This window comes from Dermacentor variabilis, chromosome 2 (genome assembly GCF_050947875.1).
Source record: "Dermacentor variabilis isolate Ectoservices chromosome 2, ASM5094787v1, whole genome shotgun sequence".
NCBI lineage: Eukaryota > Metazoa > Arthropoda > Arachnida > Ixodida > Ixodidae > Dermacentor > Dermacentor variabilis.
In genome coordinates, this window is record NC_134569.1 from 136,766,245 (window position 1) to 136,784,701 (window position 18,457).

At 45.1% G+C, this 18,457-nt stretch overlaps 1 protein-coding gene across 8 annotated transcripts in view; it reads right to left on the reverse strand.

Annotated features, from left to right (window-relative positions):
* Positions 1–11,373: 11,373 nt before the first annotated feature.
* The window catches only part of LOC142572753 (DNA (cytosine-5)-methyltransferase PliMCI-like), a 181,572-nt gene continuing 174,488 nt past the window's right edge, over positions 11,374–18,457 (reverse strand). For all 8 annotated transcript variants that reach the window (XM_075682082.1, XM_075682077.1, XM_075682076.1 and 5 more), the window contains 2 exons: positions 15,012–15,128; positions 11,374–13,533 (listed from right to left, as the gene is read on the reverse strand). In XM_075682082.1, coding sequence (XP_075538197.1) covers positions 13,459–13,533; positions 15,012–15,128 — 192 coding nt within the window. In that variant the 3' untranslated portion in view covers positions 11,374–13,458. The remainder of the gene's footprint in view (positions 13,534–15,011; positions 15,129–18,457) is intronic.

The following is an 18,457-nucleotide window of genomic DNA, read 5'->3' on the forward strand; positions in this document are numbered from 1 at the left end:
AAGATGTAGAAGGCAGAGCGCCTTAGCAACCGCGGTTGAACGCAAGTGGCTGAAAGGCCGCCGGTGACTAACTCATCACCGGCGCTGCAGGTGCGAGAAAGTCTCTCCGAGGCACCTTCAGAGGCAAAGTCCTGACTGGTGTTGCACAAGTAGCGGGGCGCAGCAGTGCTGAACTTAGCGTCGCAAGTTGGCGGCTGGACGTAATTATATTGATTCAATCATGTTGTTTACTAATTGAAACAACGTGTCATTATTTCAGATTATTGGCGGCGCCTCCAGGACACCAAAGCGGCAGCGGGGACACCAAAGGTAGAACCCGGACTGGTCCGGGGGTTGGGGCTCGCCGAGGCCTGCGCGTGCCAAGGGTGCACATGTATAAGATCGGCTGCCCGCTGTCGCTGAGAGAGAGAAGTGGTTCTTGTGGGGAAAGGAGGAAAGGCTAGCCCTATCTTCTGCAACCCTTGCGGGAGCACGGCTCAGCGCCAGCAGGGGGATGGATATGGAAGTGAAAGAGATAGAAGGAGGGAGAAAGGTAGAGAGTCGCCATGGCAGCAGCGGAGCAGCCCGGCCGGGAAGGCCCAGTGGCTTCGAGCGGAGGAGTGGACTGGTGATAGACCACAGGAAGTGGCCCAGCAGAAGCGAAGTTGAGGCGGATCAGGAGGCCCGAGGTGGTGAATAGCCGTTAGGCTATTCGTCTTTGAAGAAATTTCCTAGAGTCTCGCCGAGAGCCCCGACGAGTCGAGGTACTCGACGACACTTAGGAAGGCTGGTAGCTGATTACGACTGGGGAAGAGGATGTCTTCCTGTCGTGAACATGGGAGCCCCAGGCGGGAGAACTCCTGCACAAGTCGGCCCCGGTGCTGCAGGTGAGCAGGGCAGGCCAGCAGGAGGTGCTCCAGAGTCGCTGGGTTCCCGCAGAAGGCACAGGCTGGAGACGTGGCTTTCCCAAGGCGGTGCCGGCGGGCTGCCATCCAGTAGCAGCCAACCCGCAGTCGGAGAAGAAACGAGGTATCCCTTCATGGGAAGCAGTGCTGTGGAAGAGGTCGTGGACGCCGTCTCAGGGATACCCGTTTATCCGGATGGCAGGCGATTATGTGCCGGCGCAGCCTGTGTCTTGTAATGTCTGCGGCCGTTACAGCAGGGCTGAGGCGGACGCTTGAGTGGTGGGCGCTCTTTGCGAGAGTGTCTGCCTCTTCATTACCCGGGATCCCTACACGCGCCGGTAGCCAGTGCAGGGATAGAGAGCATCCTGCATCCTGAAGGGCCGCCAGTCTTGAGGAGAGCAGTGCAGCCCCAAGGCTAGCCTTGTGAGGGCTCTGCAGGCAAAGCAGCGCCGCCTTGGAGTCGCAGAAGATAGCTGCCGGCGTCGTTGGTAACTCCTCTGCCAGTAGGTCCACAGCAAGGTGGAGTCCTGCTAGCTCTGCTGCGGTAGAGCTTGCATGTCCAGGGAGACGGCACAGCTTGCTCTTTTGTAGGGCCGGTGCAACGCAGGTTGCTGTGGATGAGCCCGTCTCCGGTATCACGGATCCATCGACGAAGATGTGAAGGTGGTCCCCAAGTCTCTCTTGGAGGAGAGAGGCTGCCGTCTGCTGTAGGGCACATGTTGGAGAACGGTTCTTTGAGACACCTGGCAGCTCCGTCGAGATAGGGATTGGTGGTCGGTGTGGTTGGCGAGGCTGTACGGCGTTTGCAGGCGTGTCCCCTATGACTTCCTTATAGAGGCCACACAGCCGTCCCATGTGTGATGCAGGCCGGGAGCGTAGGCGGGTCAGGAGTGCTTGACCACCTGCGGCATGGTGTAGGTGATCAATGTGCCGTAGCCCCTGTTGCAGGAAGAGTAGTGACAGGGGCCAGGCACGTGCCTCAGCAAGAGTGGCGGCCACTTGTCGCTGACAGCCAATTTTTTATGCGCACACCTCGTGGCACGCTTCGGCCTCCGCGGCCCCAACCCACGGGCCACCCCAGCTGCTTCCAGCTTTCGTGTCCCCGCTACCCCTTGGGTGCCCTGGAGATCCTGCGCCGCCTGCTTTATTATAACCTCAGGTGCTCTCCAGAGGCCTCCGTTGGCCGGTTACATGAGCCTTAGCTCCTGGAACAGTGCTGGTAAAAAATCCAATTTATCGGCGCAACGAAAAAGGCGACCAATCAGAAACTTGCCCCTTCAGACACAGCGATCACCAAATGGGGCTTCCGTGCCAACTACCTCACCGCGCGGGCAGCCAGCCGCGGAGCGTAAACTCGACCGCACTCCGCAATGCCGTCATGTCTAGGGGACAAACGCATGCAACACGCACTAAGAAACCTCCTCCGTAGTGCCTAGGCAGTCATATATTTAAGGAGATAAAGCCCTCGCGCTTGCTCTTACTCGCGACTGCGCACAAACGGCTGGCGATCCCTCAAATGAAAGTCTCGTGCTGTTCTTGTCACAGATGAATACTTCGTCGAACAAGAAGAGGCGATTAAACTTTTTTTTTACAATATTAGATGAAACTGGTGTTAATGAATGTTTCTACATGACGAGTTCATACTTACAAGGTGTCCCAGCTAACTTCAACTAGAGTTTAAACATATGCAAATGACACTTAGCTGGACAGAACCAAGGAAATGTTGTGTGCTGTCGCTTGCAGATACTCAAATTATTTTTTTTTCGTGCCGCCTAGTTAGATAATTAGTCTTAATTAATTAATCAACTTCCCAAATATTATAACTAGATGAAAAGTGTCAATGAGAAAATTGTAGAGTGGCATGAAAAACTCCTGATACAGCGTTCTGTTGCTCAATACGTGCTACATGAAAGTGTTTTTCCGAGCGTGAAAGAAGCCCTCAAATGGACGCAAAATTGTCACGCGACTGGCCGCTCGAGACACATTGCGTGTATTCGCGGGCTTCTTCCATATATCCTTTCATATATATATATATATATATATATATATATATATATATATATATATATATATATCGCCAATATATCAGTTAGAAATAATATTAAACGTTCCTGTTAGCAAACAAGTCCCTTCATATTTCCCGACAGCACACAGTTTTCCTAGCTTGTTCATAGCCATTCTACCGGCACTGAGCAGACGTCTACGGGACGTTGACGTGGTCTAGGAAGTGTCACCATTCTTTATAAACGGTCCATTTTCTTGCTGGTTTGTTGTCACCGCAACTCCGTTTTTTAAACGTCCGTTTAACTTGTGGGCGTAGCGTTTAAGTTTCAGTGGTGTAAAAGCGCAGGTCAGTTGGCATAGCTTTGTCAAAAATATAATAGCGCTCAATACAAAAGACAGAGAGCGCTTTGTTGTATCGCCTTGCTCCCTGTGTATTGCGCTATTGTATTATTGACAGCGTTTGCATTTTAGGTGTTGCAAAAAAAAATGTGACTTGTGTAAGTTGTGGTATAGGTTATATTAATAAACTGGGAGCCAGGAGTATTATGCGACTCCGCATTTGAAAAGTGGCCACATTTTCTTTTTTTTTTTCTTCTTTCTGTTCTCGGCGATCGCCGGCATGCAGTTTTAATCGCTACATTTTGCAGTATTCTATAAGTGAGCAATAATTATTGCTGTACGTAATACCTTGCTCCTTAAGAACCTTTTTAAGAGGTATCTTCAGGGGCGCGCACAAACATTTTCGTATGGCACACTAAGATAACCTTCTTGCCCGGTTGAACCTATTAACCTGGTTGAAAAATTACCCTCAACTGAGCCACAAATGAATTACTCAATAGTGAGTCGACCAAATTGTCAAGCCCTTAAATGTAAGCTTTTCATCGCAGATTTTCGAGTGTGGTTAAAAGTTAAGAAAAAGTGTGGCAGATGTTTACAAGAGATTTATGTGGGAATTCTCTATTTACATAACAAGCTTATTTTATAATTGGAACGCAAAACACATCGAGCATAATTAAAAGCCTCTTGGAACTCATAGGAGCCTCGGAATATTCACAGAGGACAGATGATGAGTAGAAATGGCGCATACGGCAATAACAAAGCGCGACAGCACTGAAACCAAGGCACAATGCACGAGGTCGGGTTTTTTTCGCCTAAGAAAACGATGGCTTATGGCCTTAGCTTCAGTGTACGATATATGAGGTGATCATTTTAAGGGTTGCTGGAATTTTTAAAAATCAGCTGTTACAGATAGCATAATTCAGTTAGAACAGTTTGTGAACTGTGCGGAGCCTATTTTTTTATGGAAATTAATTAGGTTTTCTTCTCTGTACTTCTAGTTCGACTGCAGTTCAATTGCTCCTAATTGAAAGGGACCTGGCAGTGCATCCACATCGTGGCTAAATGAATTTTAGAACATTTGCACTTCCTTCTTCCTGGCATCAAGATCAGAGAATCGCTCGCAAAATTGTCTACGCAGTCAGCGAGGATTCTTGTCGCAAATATGGAAGGAAATGCCGTATTAGCCTACGCACCACTCATTGATACAAACAGCAGTGGAAATGCTTCCACTTACGATTTTGCACCTGCTGCTCATAAAAATGAAGTTCTGGCCTGAAACCTGCTATGTCTATGTGTACGAAATTAATGTGTGCCTGTCCTTGTAGTCTTCATGGTCGCATATGAGGCTTCCGATTCGTTGGCGCTTCTTCGGACGAAGTGGTGCCGTGGCACGATCTTGTAACTGCAGTGAAGCCTGCGAAGCTTTCGCGTCCACTCCGCCGCCGTGGCTGGTAGTGTCGCCCGCAGTGGGACGATGCTGTCAGCAAACCGCTCTCCGTAAAGAGTGGCCAGTGCAGCTTCAAAGCCCATCGGACGCCGCAAAGAAAGCTTCGCTTGCGAATCGCACGAAAGCGGGGTGACAGGCGACGCACCACCGTGTTTGCTGTAAAAATTTGCAAATATGCGCGCGCGTCAGGTCCGAGAAAGCCATTACGCAGCTTCCGTTTCAGCCATCAGGTGCAACGCTATGGAGGCTAGAGAGACATTTTGCAGTGGCTGCATTCGCACTTAAATATATAGTGCAATGTTTCTTGACAGCAACTGTGCGAAACTGTTCTATATATAGGCTCAGTATTGAATGAAATATGTTTTAATCCGCAGAAGCAAACAAACCGTAGTATACGGCTACTATAATGCGTTGCTTTAGATCAATTTGCTTTTCGTTGTTTTTCATTCTCTGTTTTTTGTTTGCAGCCTGTCACGGCAGCCTCACGTGCATGCTCACCCGAGCAAACGCCGTTGGTGAGGAGCGGAGATTTTTGGGCTCGTTGGTTCGTTGCAATAATTGAGGTCATAGCACTGGATTCACACGGACAAGAAAGATGGCAAGACGTGCGCTATTCGGTTGTGTATCCATGCACAGTGCACGCCCTGTCGTCTTGTTCATGCAAATCTGGCGCTATAGACTTCAATGATTGCCATTGCCGAGCAGCGAAACATTGACGGAACGCACGGAATGATGCATTTACGTGACCGAAATTCTTTCTAAACTCGAGATTACGCAACCTCTAGGAACAAGCGCACGGTAAGACAGCGCACATGTAACCCCTCTTCCCCCCCCCCCCCCCCCCGTCTTCACGGATCGCCCTCGATTGCACCCGCCGAAAATTGCTTCCCAGGTAGTAGACAGTTTTCGTTACACGTACGTGGAGGCTTTGCGTACGTAAAGCTTCTACGTGTAAGCAGTGCGCATGCGTAGAACATAGCGGCCGCGCGCTGATCTCACGGACGTACGTGAGATTCAATTCTTTGCGTGCGTTTCTTGCGCAGGTAGACAGCTTCGCGCGGGAGTTTCGCGAGATCCCGAACAAGCGATAGCGGGCCGTGCGCGTGCAGACGGCTTGCATCGAAACACGGCGACAGGATTGAATACTTCCCGATTGATGAAGCTACGCGGTCTCTCTTGGCGCGCGTCGCGTACGCGTAGCTAAAAACGTTTCAGATGGCGTGCATGTAAGGTACGTAGGCGTTTCACGTTTGCGTACGCGAAGTTTCTACGTACGTGTAACTAAAGCTGTCTAGTGTGCGCAGTCCACGTCGCCCTAGTTCCACAAGGAATAGCCATAGAATAAAGAACCAGTAGCCGAGCGGCGAGCTCCACCACTGGAAAAGTTGGCGCCACCGTCGGCGTGACGTGGCATGAGGGATCACGTGGACACAGCGGCCGCGTCGGCTGCTTCGGAAGCGTCGAAGCGAGCTGAAAACGAAAAATTTAAAGTCCCACCTGCGCCGCGGTTCTGATTAAGTAGTGAGGCTTTACTGCTTTGCGTGTCAACTTAACATCTGAAACTACTATAATAGGTAGTGGCTGCCTTTGGCGGCTAGCAGCATGGTAGGCTACTGCTCGGTGCCGCAGTGCCGGACGTACGCAACGGAACCCGGGGTTACCCTTATTCACACGTAGCCGCAGGGCAAGGAGCTGCGTGAAGCGGCTAGCGAAATTTAGAACCGGCAGGCAGCCATCGGCTACAACTCTGGTGTGCAGCAAGCACACACGCGAGGAAGATTTCTGCTACGGAGCCGGGACTGCGCGATATGTTCGGTGAGTAGCAGAAAACGCTCACTGAAACGCTCGCCCGCGCCCGCTGCCCGGCTGTCAGGACGGTTTGGTCTATGAACTTGTTGATGCTAGATACTGGCAAGTTCACTGGAACGGAAAGGGAGCGGTAAGACGCACATTAAAGAAAGACATGGCATATAATCATGTTTGTGTTAAGAATTAATGCGCTGGATTACAAAAAAGAAGCAGAGGGAATTCGCACGCTGAGAAGACCGATAAACATACAGTGCGACGCAACTTGAGAAATAATATTGAAATGTCCAAGAATTTAGAAGGCAAAAAAGATTGAATCGTCGCGACGGCGCATAACAGTCGCCGTAGGCGTCGATCGAAGTCTCTATAACGAAACTATTTTTGGGCAGTTCTGATAGCGTCCACTCATATGCTCATATGCTGCGGCCTAAAGCTTACGGAACGCATGCATACGCGCAGTCGGTCGCTGCGAACACGTGCGATCGTCGCATTGAGGCTTAATTCTGTTATGCCCCATTTCTTTATACAGACAGCCTACTATAAGAACATACTTCACATAGTTTACTTTCAGCGTTTGCCTACCTTTCACGCAAGAAGCCGGTTCGGGAGACTCCTTCGTGGCGACCGCGCGTAGTGGCGTTCGCTGCACGTATTCGGTAAAGAGATGCTGTAAACGATTCTGTGCTTTAAGTTAGCCCAACATTATTATATCGACACTCAAAAACTTCCCTCGTTTTGAGAGTACCTACATAAATGTCCAGGAGGGCTGCCGCGTGGTGTTTTTATTGAGCGCCGTAAGCGAAACCTAGGAGGAGCGCGCCGCGTGATCCCTCATGCTACGCAAGGGATGGCGCTTCCGACAGATGGCGACTCCGTAACTCCTCGCCCCCAATACCATTCGTACCACGATTCGTACACACACCTTGCGCCGTCACACTCTGGAGACCATGATGAGAGATCTCTAGCGCCACCAAGAAGCTGCGTGAGAGGCGATATAATTGACGCAAAGTTTCGAACTAATTGCCGGAAGAAGAGCAGAGGCCGATAAAACTGCGTAGCTCTTTCATAGTAGTAGGTTTTCGGAACGCAGTAACAGCACATAGCTTCTTGTGATCCGGGCGAATGCCCTCCTTTGACACGACATGGCCTAAAATTGTTAGCTGACGAACAGCAAATCGACACTTCTTCAAGTTAAGTTGCAACCCGGCGTTGGTCAAGCAAGTGAGTACATGCTGGAGGCGGAGCAGGTGTGTTGGGAAATCAGGGGCGAACACCACAATGTCGTCAAGATAGCAAAGACATATTTTCCATTTGAGGCCACGCAGAACATTATCCATCATTCTTTCGGACGTAGCAGGTGCATTGCAATGTCCGAGAGGCATGACGGTGAATTCGTACAAGCCGTCTGGTGTAACAAAGGCAGTTTTCGGGCGATCGGCCTCTGCCATCGGAACCTGCCAGTAGCCTGACCGCAAATCCAGCGAAGAAAAGAACTCTGCTCCCTGCAAACAGTCCAGAGCATCATCGATGCATGGTAATGGGTAGACGTCCTTCAGCGTGATCTTGTTCAACCATCGAAAGTCAACACAGAAGCGGAGGGAACCGTCTTTCTTTGTGACAAGGACCACGGGAGAGGCCCATGGGCTTTGGGAAGGCTGAATGATGCCTCGACGGAGCATGTCATCGACCTGGTCTGCAATGACGTGACGTTCCGTAGCGGACACACAATATGGTCTTTGTTGCAGGGGTGAGTGAGTGCCAGTGTCGATGTAATGCTTGACTGTCGATGCACAGCCAAGAGAGGTTTCCGCAACGTCGAAAGAAAGGCGGAAGTGCTGAAGGATTGCGACAAGTTGAGATCGCTGCGAAGGCGTCAGATCTTCGGCGATGAATGGGCTGAACACACCAGTTGATGTTGAGTCTGGTATGGAGAGGGCACTCAGTTCATGGGCGGCAGTAGAATACACTTCGTCGGGGATGGAGACAATTCGTGTTGAATCGACTGACTCGACAAAACCAAGGCATTCGCGGCGGAGCAGCGATAGCGGCGATGAAAGATGATTGTAAATGGGCGGCACGGCGGCAAGGTCAAGAGCTGCAAAGGGCAAAGGAAGCGCTTTTCAGGTAACAAAGTTACCAGGGAGGCTTTTCAGGGAGGCTTGTTCTGGGCTGGTGGTAAGGCTGCAGAGTGATGCCGTATTTGGTGTGGGATGTCGCCTTGTCAGAGCTCGCTGCTTACGCAATTCATCATAGCTCTGGCACAAGCTGATGACGTCGCCAACAGTGCGCGGGTCCTTGGCCAGAAGCATTTGGAACGCGTCATCATCGATTCCCTTCATGACGTGCTTGATCTTTTCCGCTTCCGTCATGGCAGCGTTCACGCGCCTGCACAAATCGAGAACGGCTTCTATATAGCTGGTGAATGTCTCACCCATGTCCTGTGCACGTGTATGCAAACGCTGCTCGGCTCGGAGTTTCCTGACGGTGGTTCGGTCAAATACTTCTGTAATCGACGTCATGAGCACCGACCACATTCGGATATCCCTTTCATGATTTATGAACCAGAAACTGGCCACGCCCGCGAGGTAGAATGATACGTAAACCAGCTTGTCCGAGTCATTCCATTTGTTGTGAACGCTCACCCGTTCGTAGGACGACAGCCTCTCTTCAACGTCGTTGTCGTCGGTTTCGCTGAAGATGGGAGGCTCCCGCTGGCGAACGGTGCCAGTGCAAGGGACGGGTGGCGATGGAAGAGTCTCCTGGTCGGCATCCGGCATGGCAGAGGGTAGCGTCCGAGAACGGAGTTCCAGGATGGTAGAGTGGAACGTTACCCCGCACGGCTCCACCACTTATAAAGGAGGTTTATTGGGGTTCGTAGCGACTGCCGGTTCTACGATGTACCGACCATAGTCCCCGAGCTTGAGCCTCTGCTGCGCGCTTGATGCTGGCGATGCTGCTGACTGCACGCACGTTCGTCATTTTCCTTACTATATATATATATATATATATATATATATATATATATATATATATAAAGAGAGAGAGAGAGAGACTGGCGGAAACATTGGAAGAAAATAAATGTTTTGCACATTTGTCCGTTCTTTTGTAGACATTTTGCAACACTATAATATAAGGTAACATGAAGTTAATCATTTACCTAGACATACCGTATTAATTTATTCCATTTTGTTTAGGTAAATTAATTTACTGCTGTGCTTGCAAACATATACTAATTGAATGCATTTAGTGATGCTGCAGAACCACAGTGTTTCAACTCATTCAAGTCAGTTTTGTAGTGAATAAAAAAACGAATTTTGTAAGCATGATGTGAGGTGAACAACTGAGGAATGACAACTGTGCTGTGAAGCACAATTAGAACATGACAATGTGAAAACTGTCGATTGTCATGATCAGGGTAGCTACATGGGCTTGTTTGTGTGGTGCCTTCTACTTTCTTGTAGCACAGGCAGAATAAGAAGGACACGGAAAGGCATATTAGACAAACACACAGTGCTAACTTCCAACAAGAGACTTATTTCTAGTTCTCGCACACATATTTATGCTCCTCAAGATGTCACAAGATGCATATACATTGCTTGGCAAATATGAACAAAACAAGGAAAACCACACGCAAACACTTTCTTGTGGCCGCACTGATTATTTAGAAGTGTGTCAGTTCAACATGAATAGAGATAATCGGGCTCTTTTATTGATAAAGGAATTGTTGGTTTACTGGCGTATGCACTTGAATTTTGGTACCATAACACCGGACGGTCGTCGGATTTTTCGACCTAGGAGCCTTCTAAGGCTTTCAGCTTATTACACTGTGTTCTAGAATGCCGCTTTTTAAGCAACTTTGCTAACTTCGAAGTCACTAAAATGTCACCACTTGTTCATTCAAGTCACTTAAAAAGTCGCCGCTTACTAGATAGAAACTTTGTCGTTAAAAAGACATCATCATCATGCAGCCACAAAATCGCTAAACTTTGGCAAGAATGATTACAGATCGTTAAAGATGGCTCGAACAAACTAGCATCAGAAAACCGAACTTTGATTGCATAAGTACTGGTTTACCTTGAAGTCAATATTTAATGTGAGCAAGATATGTAAACTTTGCTGTAATGCCAAAAAAGCACAAGCACTTTATACCAGCTGTTTCTACGAAGTCTTAAGCAATAATTTAAAAAAGCCATTTTGAAATACATGAATGGTTCTTTTGGAGGTGGCAACCATGAGGTTATAGATATGAGTTAAGTCACAATTTTTGGGGGAATTACCCTAACACACGCATTTGTATTCACTTTACTTTTTATCCTACATCATCAATCAAGCGACAAGAGGTAGCTGTCGCCAGCAAATGGTGACAACTCCCAGTTTATTTTTATGTAAAAAAATATCCAATAATTACCTTTTTGAACTAATTATTTAGCATCACAGTGCTAAATAATTCCCACTGTTCATGGTACGCCTCCGAAGGAACCGGCCTTTTATTTCAAAATGACTATTTTCAAATATTACTTATAGCCCTCAAAGAAACACCCAGTATGCCAATTCTACATACATGATAGGTTCAAGGTAAAAGCCCATCCTTTCAGTATAACAGAGCACAGTGTAAAGTGTAACTCCATAAAATGTAACACTGTGATATCTGAACGTGCGGTAATTTCAACATTCCTTTCCTCTTACTGTATGCTTTAACTTCACATTGATAGTGTTCCACACGATAAAGAAGAAATTAAATGGCTTTCACTAACACAAAGAGAACGTAAAAAGTTTTTAGAACATTTATGGTGTATGCATCCATGAACAAGACTTAACAAAATGAGCTGGCAACAGAGTCAACAGATTGAAATCATCAATTAACATCATCAAGCAAAACACTAACAAAAGAAATGCAGGTACTTTTGTTTTATTAATATGAACCGAAAGGAGAGGGTGGCATCATTATTGGCACCAGCTGCTCCTTTTCACTGGGCAAGCAAAACAAAAGCACAAAAAAAGTGATATGCACTCGCGCCTGTGAAACAGTACGAACATTTGCTGCACAGTTCTACCTACAGAAGAAAGTAAAAGTGCACTAAGATACATACACAGTTCCGTAAACAAGTGAATATGCACAAAAGAGTCAGAAAACAAGCACATATGGTCAGTTTGTATCTGCACAACAAGACAAATAACATATAAGAATGCCAGACGTGAGCTAAACACTTCTTTTCATGAAAAAGGAAAAGCAACTTGACAACCTTTGCGGCCAACATAAATTTGTCAAGGCAAGGCACTACTTGTTCTTGTAAGAATTTGCACACATCACTTCCAGCCCGTTTCATACCATTCTACAGCCTTTGGCTGAAATTGCATTATGATCATAATAAATGCTTCCCCTTTTTGCTTTCAATAGCTCAAAAAGTCCATCACCGCTCATCCTGGCATTCCATTCAAATGCTCGTTATAGACGCACACCACCTAATGGTGTTTAGTTAGTGGTCTATCTTCCAAGCTACATCATCATTCACATCTCGGCAGTGAACATAGCAATAAACAACGTAAAATGGCATCATGGTACACTGTCATACAACTAGCAGTAATCTATTTCTAAGTAGTAGCACCAGATTGGCAAGATCCACCCCCACTCCCTATCTAAAACAGCAAAAAATTTATTTGGAAATTGCATCATATTGTTAGTACCGTCTCACCAGTAGCGGCTTTGTTGCAGCATGATAGACATATGCAACATTCTGAAATTCACTTTAGTTTTGTGCAGCATGGAATAAACAGTTCAGTGGTGCTAATGCGATTTCATATGTAAATGTTCCAGCAAACTAACAGACAGATCTATCAAAATAACAAATTATTGCTTGATTAGTGAGAAAAACAAGAGGAACCTAGAGGTTCAATATCTAGCTGCAACCATTATGAATTGAACAGCCAATGAAGCCAACAAAAACATTGAGAAAATTGAACTCTTCTTGCTTTTGTGTAGGAAATTATTTACAAGTGAGGGTAGAATTCCCTACAAACCTTATATTCTTAATAAAATAAAATAGAAATAACAGTGGAACTAAGCACAACTATCCTGCCGGCGGGAGTCGCACCCACAACGTCTGCATAACGTATTTGGGGCTCTACCTCTTAAGCTATAGTATGGCCTGCTATTTGATCACTTTCTTGAGTATTAACGTAGATATATTAAAATTCTAGTTTTGTTAAAATTAGCCAGTGCCACTGGCCTGCAGGCATAACATAGCATGTCATTGTTTTTTTTTTTTTTCACTTAGACATTTCACAACTCTCATTTCATTTTAAGAAATACAATGCAACGCTAATTGCAAAGCCTTTTTAACTTGAGCCTCGTTAATACGGATAATTCGCCCTCGTCCTCTGGTCCCAGCATTAGCTAATGAAATCAAACTTTCGTTAATTCGGACGTATTTGGCGAAACACCGATAATTCGGACAAGTCCCTGAGCTTGGCGACTGTGGAGCGTGTAATGTGCGACGCAGAAAGCAAAAGCTGCGCTAGCGATCCACCGAAACGAAACAGCGGAGTCCGCATTGCCATTGTCATCAGTGGAAATCGTACTTGTACATGTACTTGAACGGTAAAAACGCCTGATCGCTTTGCACCTATTTGTGCCTTTATAGCGTTTATTTTTATGCTTACCACCAAGCACAACACCACGTTGGCCAAGTTTTTTATAACTGCGTAGTCACCATCCACGATCGCGTCGATAGCACCCACAGTTTTGCCCGCAGCGGTTGCGGCAAACAATAGTTTCATTTTTATTCGGTGCGTGCGTCGGCCGCATGCCTTCTAGACTGTGTTTTTTTTTTTTTTTTGCGGTCCCGATGACTTCGAATTAACGAAGTTTTACTGTAGTCAATAGGGGATCAATGCAAACAAGAAAAAAAATATTAATGTTCACAATAATAATATGTCCGTGACCCGACGCTATGACCAGACAAAAAAACTATTTTGGAATCAAAGAGATGACAGTGACTTGATGATCTCCTGACCAATAGCTGCTGCGAGAGGGGGTGGCACAGCATTGCCAACCTGCATCAAGAAAAAGTGAGTATGTAAGTGTGTGCATGGGGGTGCCGCATGCTTTAAAGTAAAACGAATTAGCAATATTTTAAGGGCATTAGCTCTTGTAGATCATTACCAGCATGTAGCCAAAGATAAAACAGCTTTATCAATTGTCAAATCAGCATTTGAGCAGATATGTGATAATTTTGTGCACATCAATGGCAGCACTGTCTGTTGTCACCTATAGCTTAAAACTGGGGGCAATAGACAAAGAAAGCTTTGCTCAAAAAAATTTCTGCTGATCCAACGCACACATCAGAATCTATGCGAAGCAGTCAAGTGCTATACAACCAAATGCAGTGCATACAATTGCTTTTATTTCCATCACATGTGATGTGTAATCTGATTAATGTTTTTGTCTATGCATTGCACGGGTCACGACTTTAATGTCATGCAATGTTCATGTTTATGCACTACACCATGGGTGCTCACAGTGAGTTCCGCAGAACCCAGGGGTTCCGCAGGCCCTTCCTCAGGGTTCTGCAAGCCACTGATAAATTTTTCCTGGTTCCACGTTCACCAAGTGGCTAAGATGGCAAACAAGAGGTGCACTCGATCCAAGGAATCTCAATTACCCATGCCCGAGTGCCAAAAAGCACATCGCAGTGCGTAACAGAAACGCACAAGCTGCACAATAAATCGACCAGCAGCTTTTAGCCACCCAGCCTCCAAAAATGGGCAGTGCACCTAGGCTTTTGGACATTGAATCTCGGAGGCTGTAACTTACCACCACGCACCACCAGGGCAACGTGCTAATACTGTTTAACTTAATTTTCTCTTTATTGTCCCTTTAAGACATTCACCAGTGGCACTGTACACTGATGAGGAGGTAAGCATGAAGCGTCTATTCTAACAAAGTTACCATCCACACTAAAATGCCACCTTACTTTGTTGTGTCTAGCAGGCCAACTTAGTCCTCCTTTAACCATCACTGCCACCTTTTTTTTTTTTTGCTACTTTTGAGATAGGCAGCCTTGCCTCGCACCTCTCGCCACCCAGGTCTCTCTCCGCCTTCTGACATACACAGCTTACGATGCAAGAACCAGCACTTCCTCTGACTGCATGCTGGCTCTTGTGATCCGATCTCAAAGTGCACTGGCCTCAGAGTCAAAAGGTTGCGGGCCAGATTCATGACTGGATCAACAGTGGCTATTCTCCCTGCAGGGTTGCGGGGTTTTTGTCCATTTAGCAATAGCTCACAAATAACCATGGACAGTTTTTAGCAAGATCAGCCAGACAATGTGAGCTTGGCAAGACTGCACAAGACTGCATGAAATTGTCAAGAACTGCATGAACACATTTCAAGATCACATTAATCTTCCTTGCTGAGAATTTCCTGCTTAACATGTTCACTGTGAGAGGTCTGCTCAAGCCCCAATATTGGTGCATGGCACATATCACTTTAACAACGTGCTGGTGTTCAGATGGGCACAAGTGCAATTTACCTGCATGTACTTGTCACAGACAGATCCCACAAACACAAAGTCGTCAGGGAAGCCCTGGACACGGGCATGCTCTCTAACAGTCAGCAGCCTGTTCTGTGATGGGTGCAGCACTGCAAACTGAAAAGATTGTGCATTGTCACTTTCAGCATTGTTTGCTATGTATGAAACAGAGAACAAAGATGCATTGTGACTCTGTGGGAAGCGTGGGGCACATCTGCGAGCTGATAATCAGATTCAGTGTATTACAGTCAGGTATTGCAGATAATGATAGCAATGTTTAGGTTCTGTTATGTAAATTGTGTCATATTCCAGAGCTGTGGGGCTCTATATTGTGGAAAGGAAGACAAATTCGTACAATTTAAACTTCACTCTCAGTTTTGTCTGTGCCCTGTGATTTCTGTTCATTTCATGCTCAGCATTTTATTTTGTGATGACTGCTCTTGCTTGGTATTGATATGGCACTTCAGCAGGCTTTGTGAGAGTGGGAAATAGAGAGGATAGCATGTAGGTTCCTTCTGCGCAAGAATGATTATGTGCTTACTTTCTGCAACAAATGACATTATGACTTGAGCATGTGAGGGATAGCACTTATAAAAGGTGGTCTTGACCAGGCCTGCCTATCTAAAAAATTTCTAAATGCCATGTCGACGCCAAGAATTGTGAAAAATTGGTGAAAATTTGGTGACTCCTTATTAAAAAATTTGTAGACTGTTCTGCAAAGATAGCTGTTGCACAGGCAAACAAAAATGGCATGATGTTTATTCATGAAATATTCAGGTAATGGTGGCCAAAATTTTAATGGGTGTGCAAACAGAATTTTGAGACTGAGTCGAATACGAATGTAACAGTGCAAGAAGCAAAATTATTCAAATTCTTTTCAAACAATTAACAGCCGTTTTCACATTTTATATACAATGATGTTCGCATCCTTGTATTCGTAATGTTACCAAGTTTTATTTGTCATTGCATTGCCCATTATGACGTGTTGTTTATTAAAAGCACAACTGGAGAAACAGGAACAAAAAAGCAGTTTGTTTGCATACAAAGGACTCCTTAGAGAGAGTGAATGATCGCTTATAGCTGGCAATGTCTGGCTCCCTGAGTGATGTAGCCTGCGTCACTAAGCGAGCTCTGATGTTTTATGCCTATACCAAGCTTGCGGGGACTAAATTTATTGTATTTCTGGTCCAATTTTATGCTTGACTGTGCACAGTTGACGTTCTGAAATATTCAAAAGCTATTAAAGAAATATTTGTATTTACAAACAGTGACTATTCGATTCGAGGACCAAATCGAATAGGACATAGTTAGATTTGTTATTTAAACATTTCGTGCATATATTTGCACACATCGCTAAATACTTTGGATGCCTTTACACGTTGGTTCTGTGGATAGGAAGCACTGCTACGGCAGCCCCATGCAATTTAGCTGGTCTAAAAAATCAAGTTCTGTAAAATCAGTTAGCGAGTGCATTTCTACTGTCTTGAAATTACATTTTTCCATAAAAATGAAAAATTGTAAAATTAATGATGTCATTATGACAACTGCAAACAACCGTAAATATCACCATTTTGTGATGATAGTTTTTCCGTAAACTGGAGATAAATGGAAATTGTAATATTATTTATGTGCACTATGAGAATCGTAAACAAGCTGTAAGTACTGGCATTACAGTATGAAATCATGAAAGTCGGCAGGTTTGACATAATGAATAACATTTTTGTTAGCAGTCAGCATCAGTCCTGTGTCTATGTGTGCCTACTGACGCCACCTTTTCCTGCTTTCTACTTTCAGTAACAGACCATAACTCTGGCTGACACCTACAGTCTCTTGTGCGTTATGGTGCTTCATGCCATGTCATAAAGTGCAAATAATGGTTTGTGCTGAGTGCTTTGCCATTTAAAAGCGCCGGAATTCAAGAGTGATTTCATGGTAATTGAAAAATAGCATAATTAATAAACTGAAACTGAAACTTTGACAGTACTAAATGTTTGGCCTGAGTCAAAAGAAATATTAAGCATATTTGTACACTATTACTCCATACCTTGAATATTCCTACATCACTCTTAGTGCAAAATAGACAATTTATTCACAGCAGGTAATTATGAAAGTGCAATAAAAATTTTCATAATATATCTACTTTATGGTGGACTTCACTCTATCTTACATTTTTTTTATTATTCCAGTTTACCAGTACATAATCTTTGTAAACCAAATAATGCAAGCTGCAAGTGTACAAACACCCAACATGAGCCCAGCCTTCCGTGAAAAAAAAAAAAAACAAAGACAAAACTGGCAACTAATTACACAATTTAGAGCAAGAAGATACAGCAGTAGTGGAGCGAATATATAGAAGTATCCACAGAAAGCAGAAGTACAACAGTGCGAACATAATTAACTGAACAGTTTATGGACACTTTTCTTTCTTATAGAATTTAACTGACGCATTATAGCATTTAACCTTTTGCTATGATGATTCAAGCAGTACCGAGTACAGTTTGATGTGTGCGGTATTATATATATATATCATTTTCGGGAGGCCGTAAATTTTATGAGATTTGGAAATGTGATACGGTCAACTTCCGTTCGTTCGACCCTGATGGGACCGACGAAACTGGCCGAATTATCTAGCGGGTCTACTTAAACAAGAGACGCCACAACACACCTCCGATTCATTCGGCAGTACAATCGACTGCTGTTAACTTGACCCCCCGATGGAATTAACGGAATTGGTCGAATTAAACAAGTGGCAGAAAAAGCATGAAACCACACTACCAATAACTCACCAACATTTGCCCCGATTTCAACATGTACCCAAATCTAACGCACACACACGCACACACTTTTTATGGGTTAAAAGTAGAAAACTAACCTAAAATTTACATTAGAGCTCTTAAAGAAAGTAGAAATTGAATGTGCACTTAATTTGGTAGCAAGAAAAATTTTGCATGCTTCAGATTCTGGCTATGAGAAAAGGACGAAACCAGCAAACTTTGCCTTCACAGAATGGAAATATTTTACTTTGTGTACACTGTCATTACTCTCAGACAGAACTTTATCGTTGTTTAGGAAGAACCACAATATGTTGTCCTCTGTATAGCCTAGAGTGCACTTGATATTCTGGATTTATCAGACTCCATAACAATCCCAAATGGAATGGGAGGGTGGCCAATGCCTAGTCTAACCACTTCGCTAGTTCATTCTGTGACACGTGCAATTCTCCAGAACGCTAAGTGCCCTTGACGCAACTTGTTCCTGCTAGCTTATCTTGCAAAATAAACTTATTTTATCATGTGCTTTCATAATCAGACTGAGAGCGGCACATCGTTAGGCTATGGTTGCCATCTCATGATGGCAATGGCTATGATGTTGTCTAGGTTGGCTCTGATGGTAGGCTTTTGTCAACGCAATTTTAATTTCATATCAGTTTGCATCGTCCAAGCAAT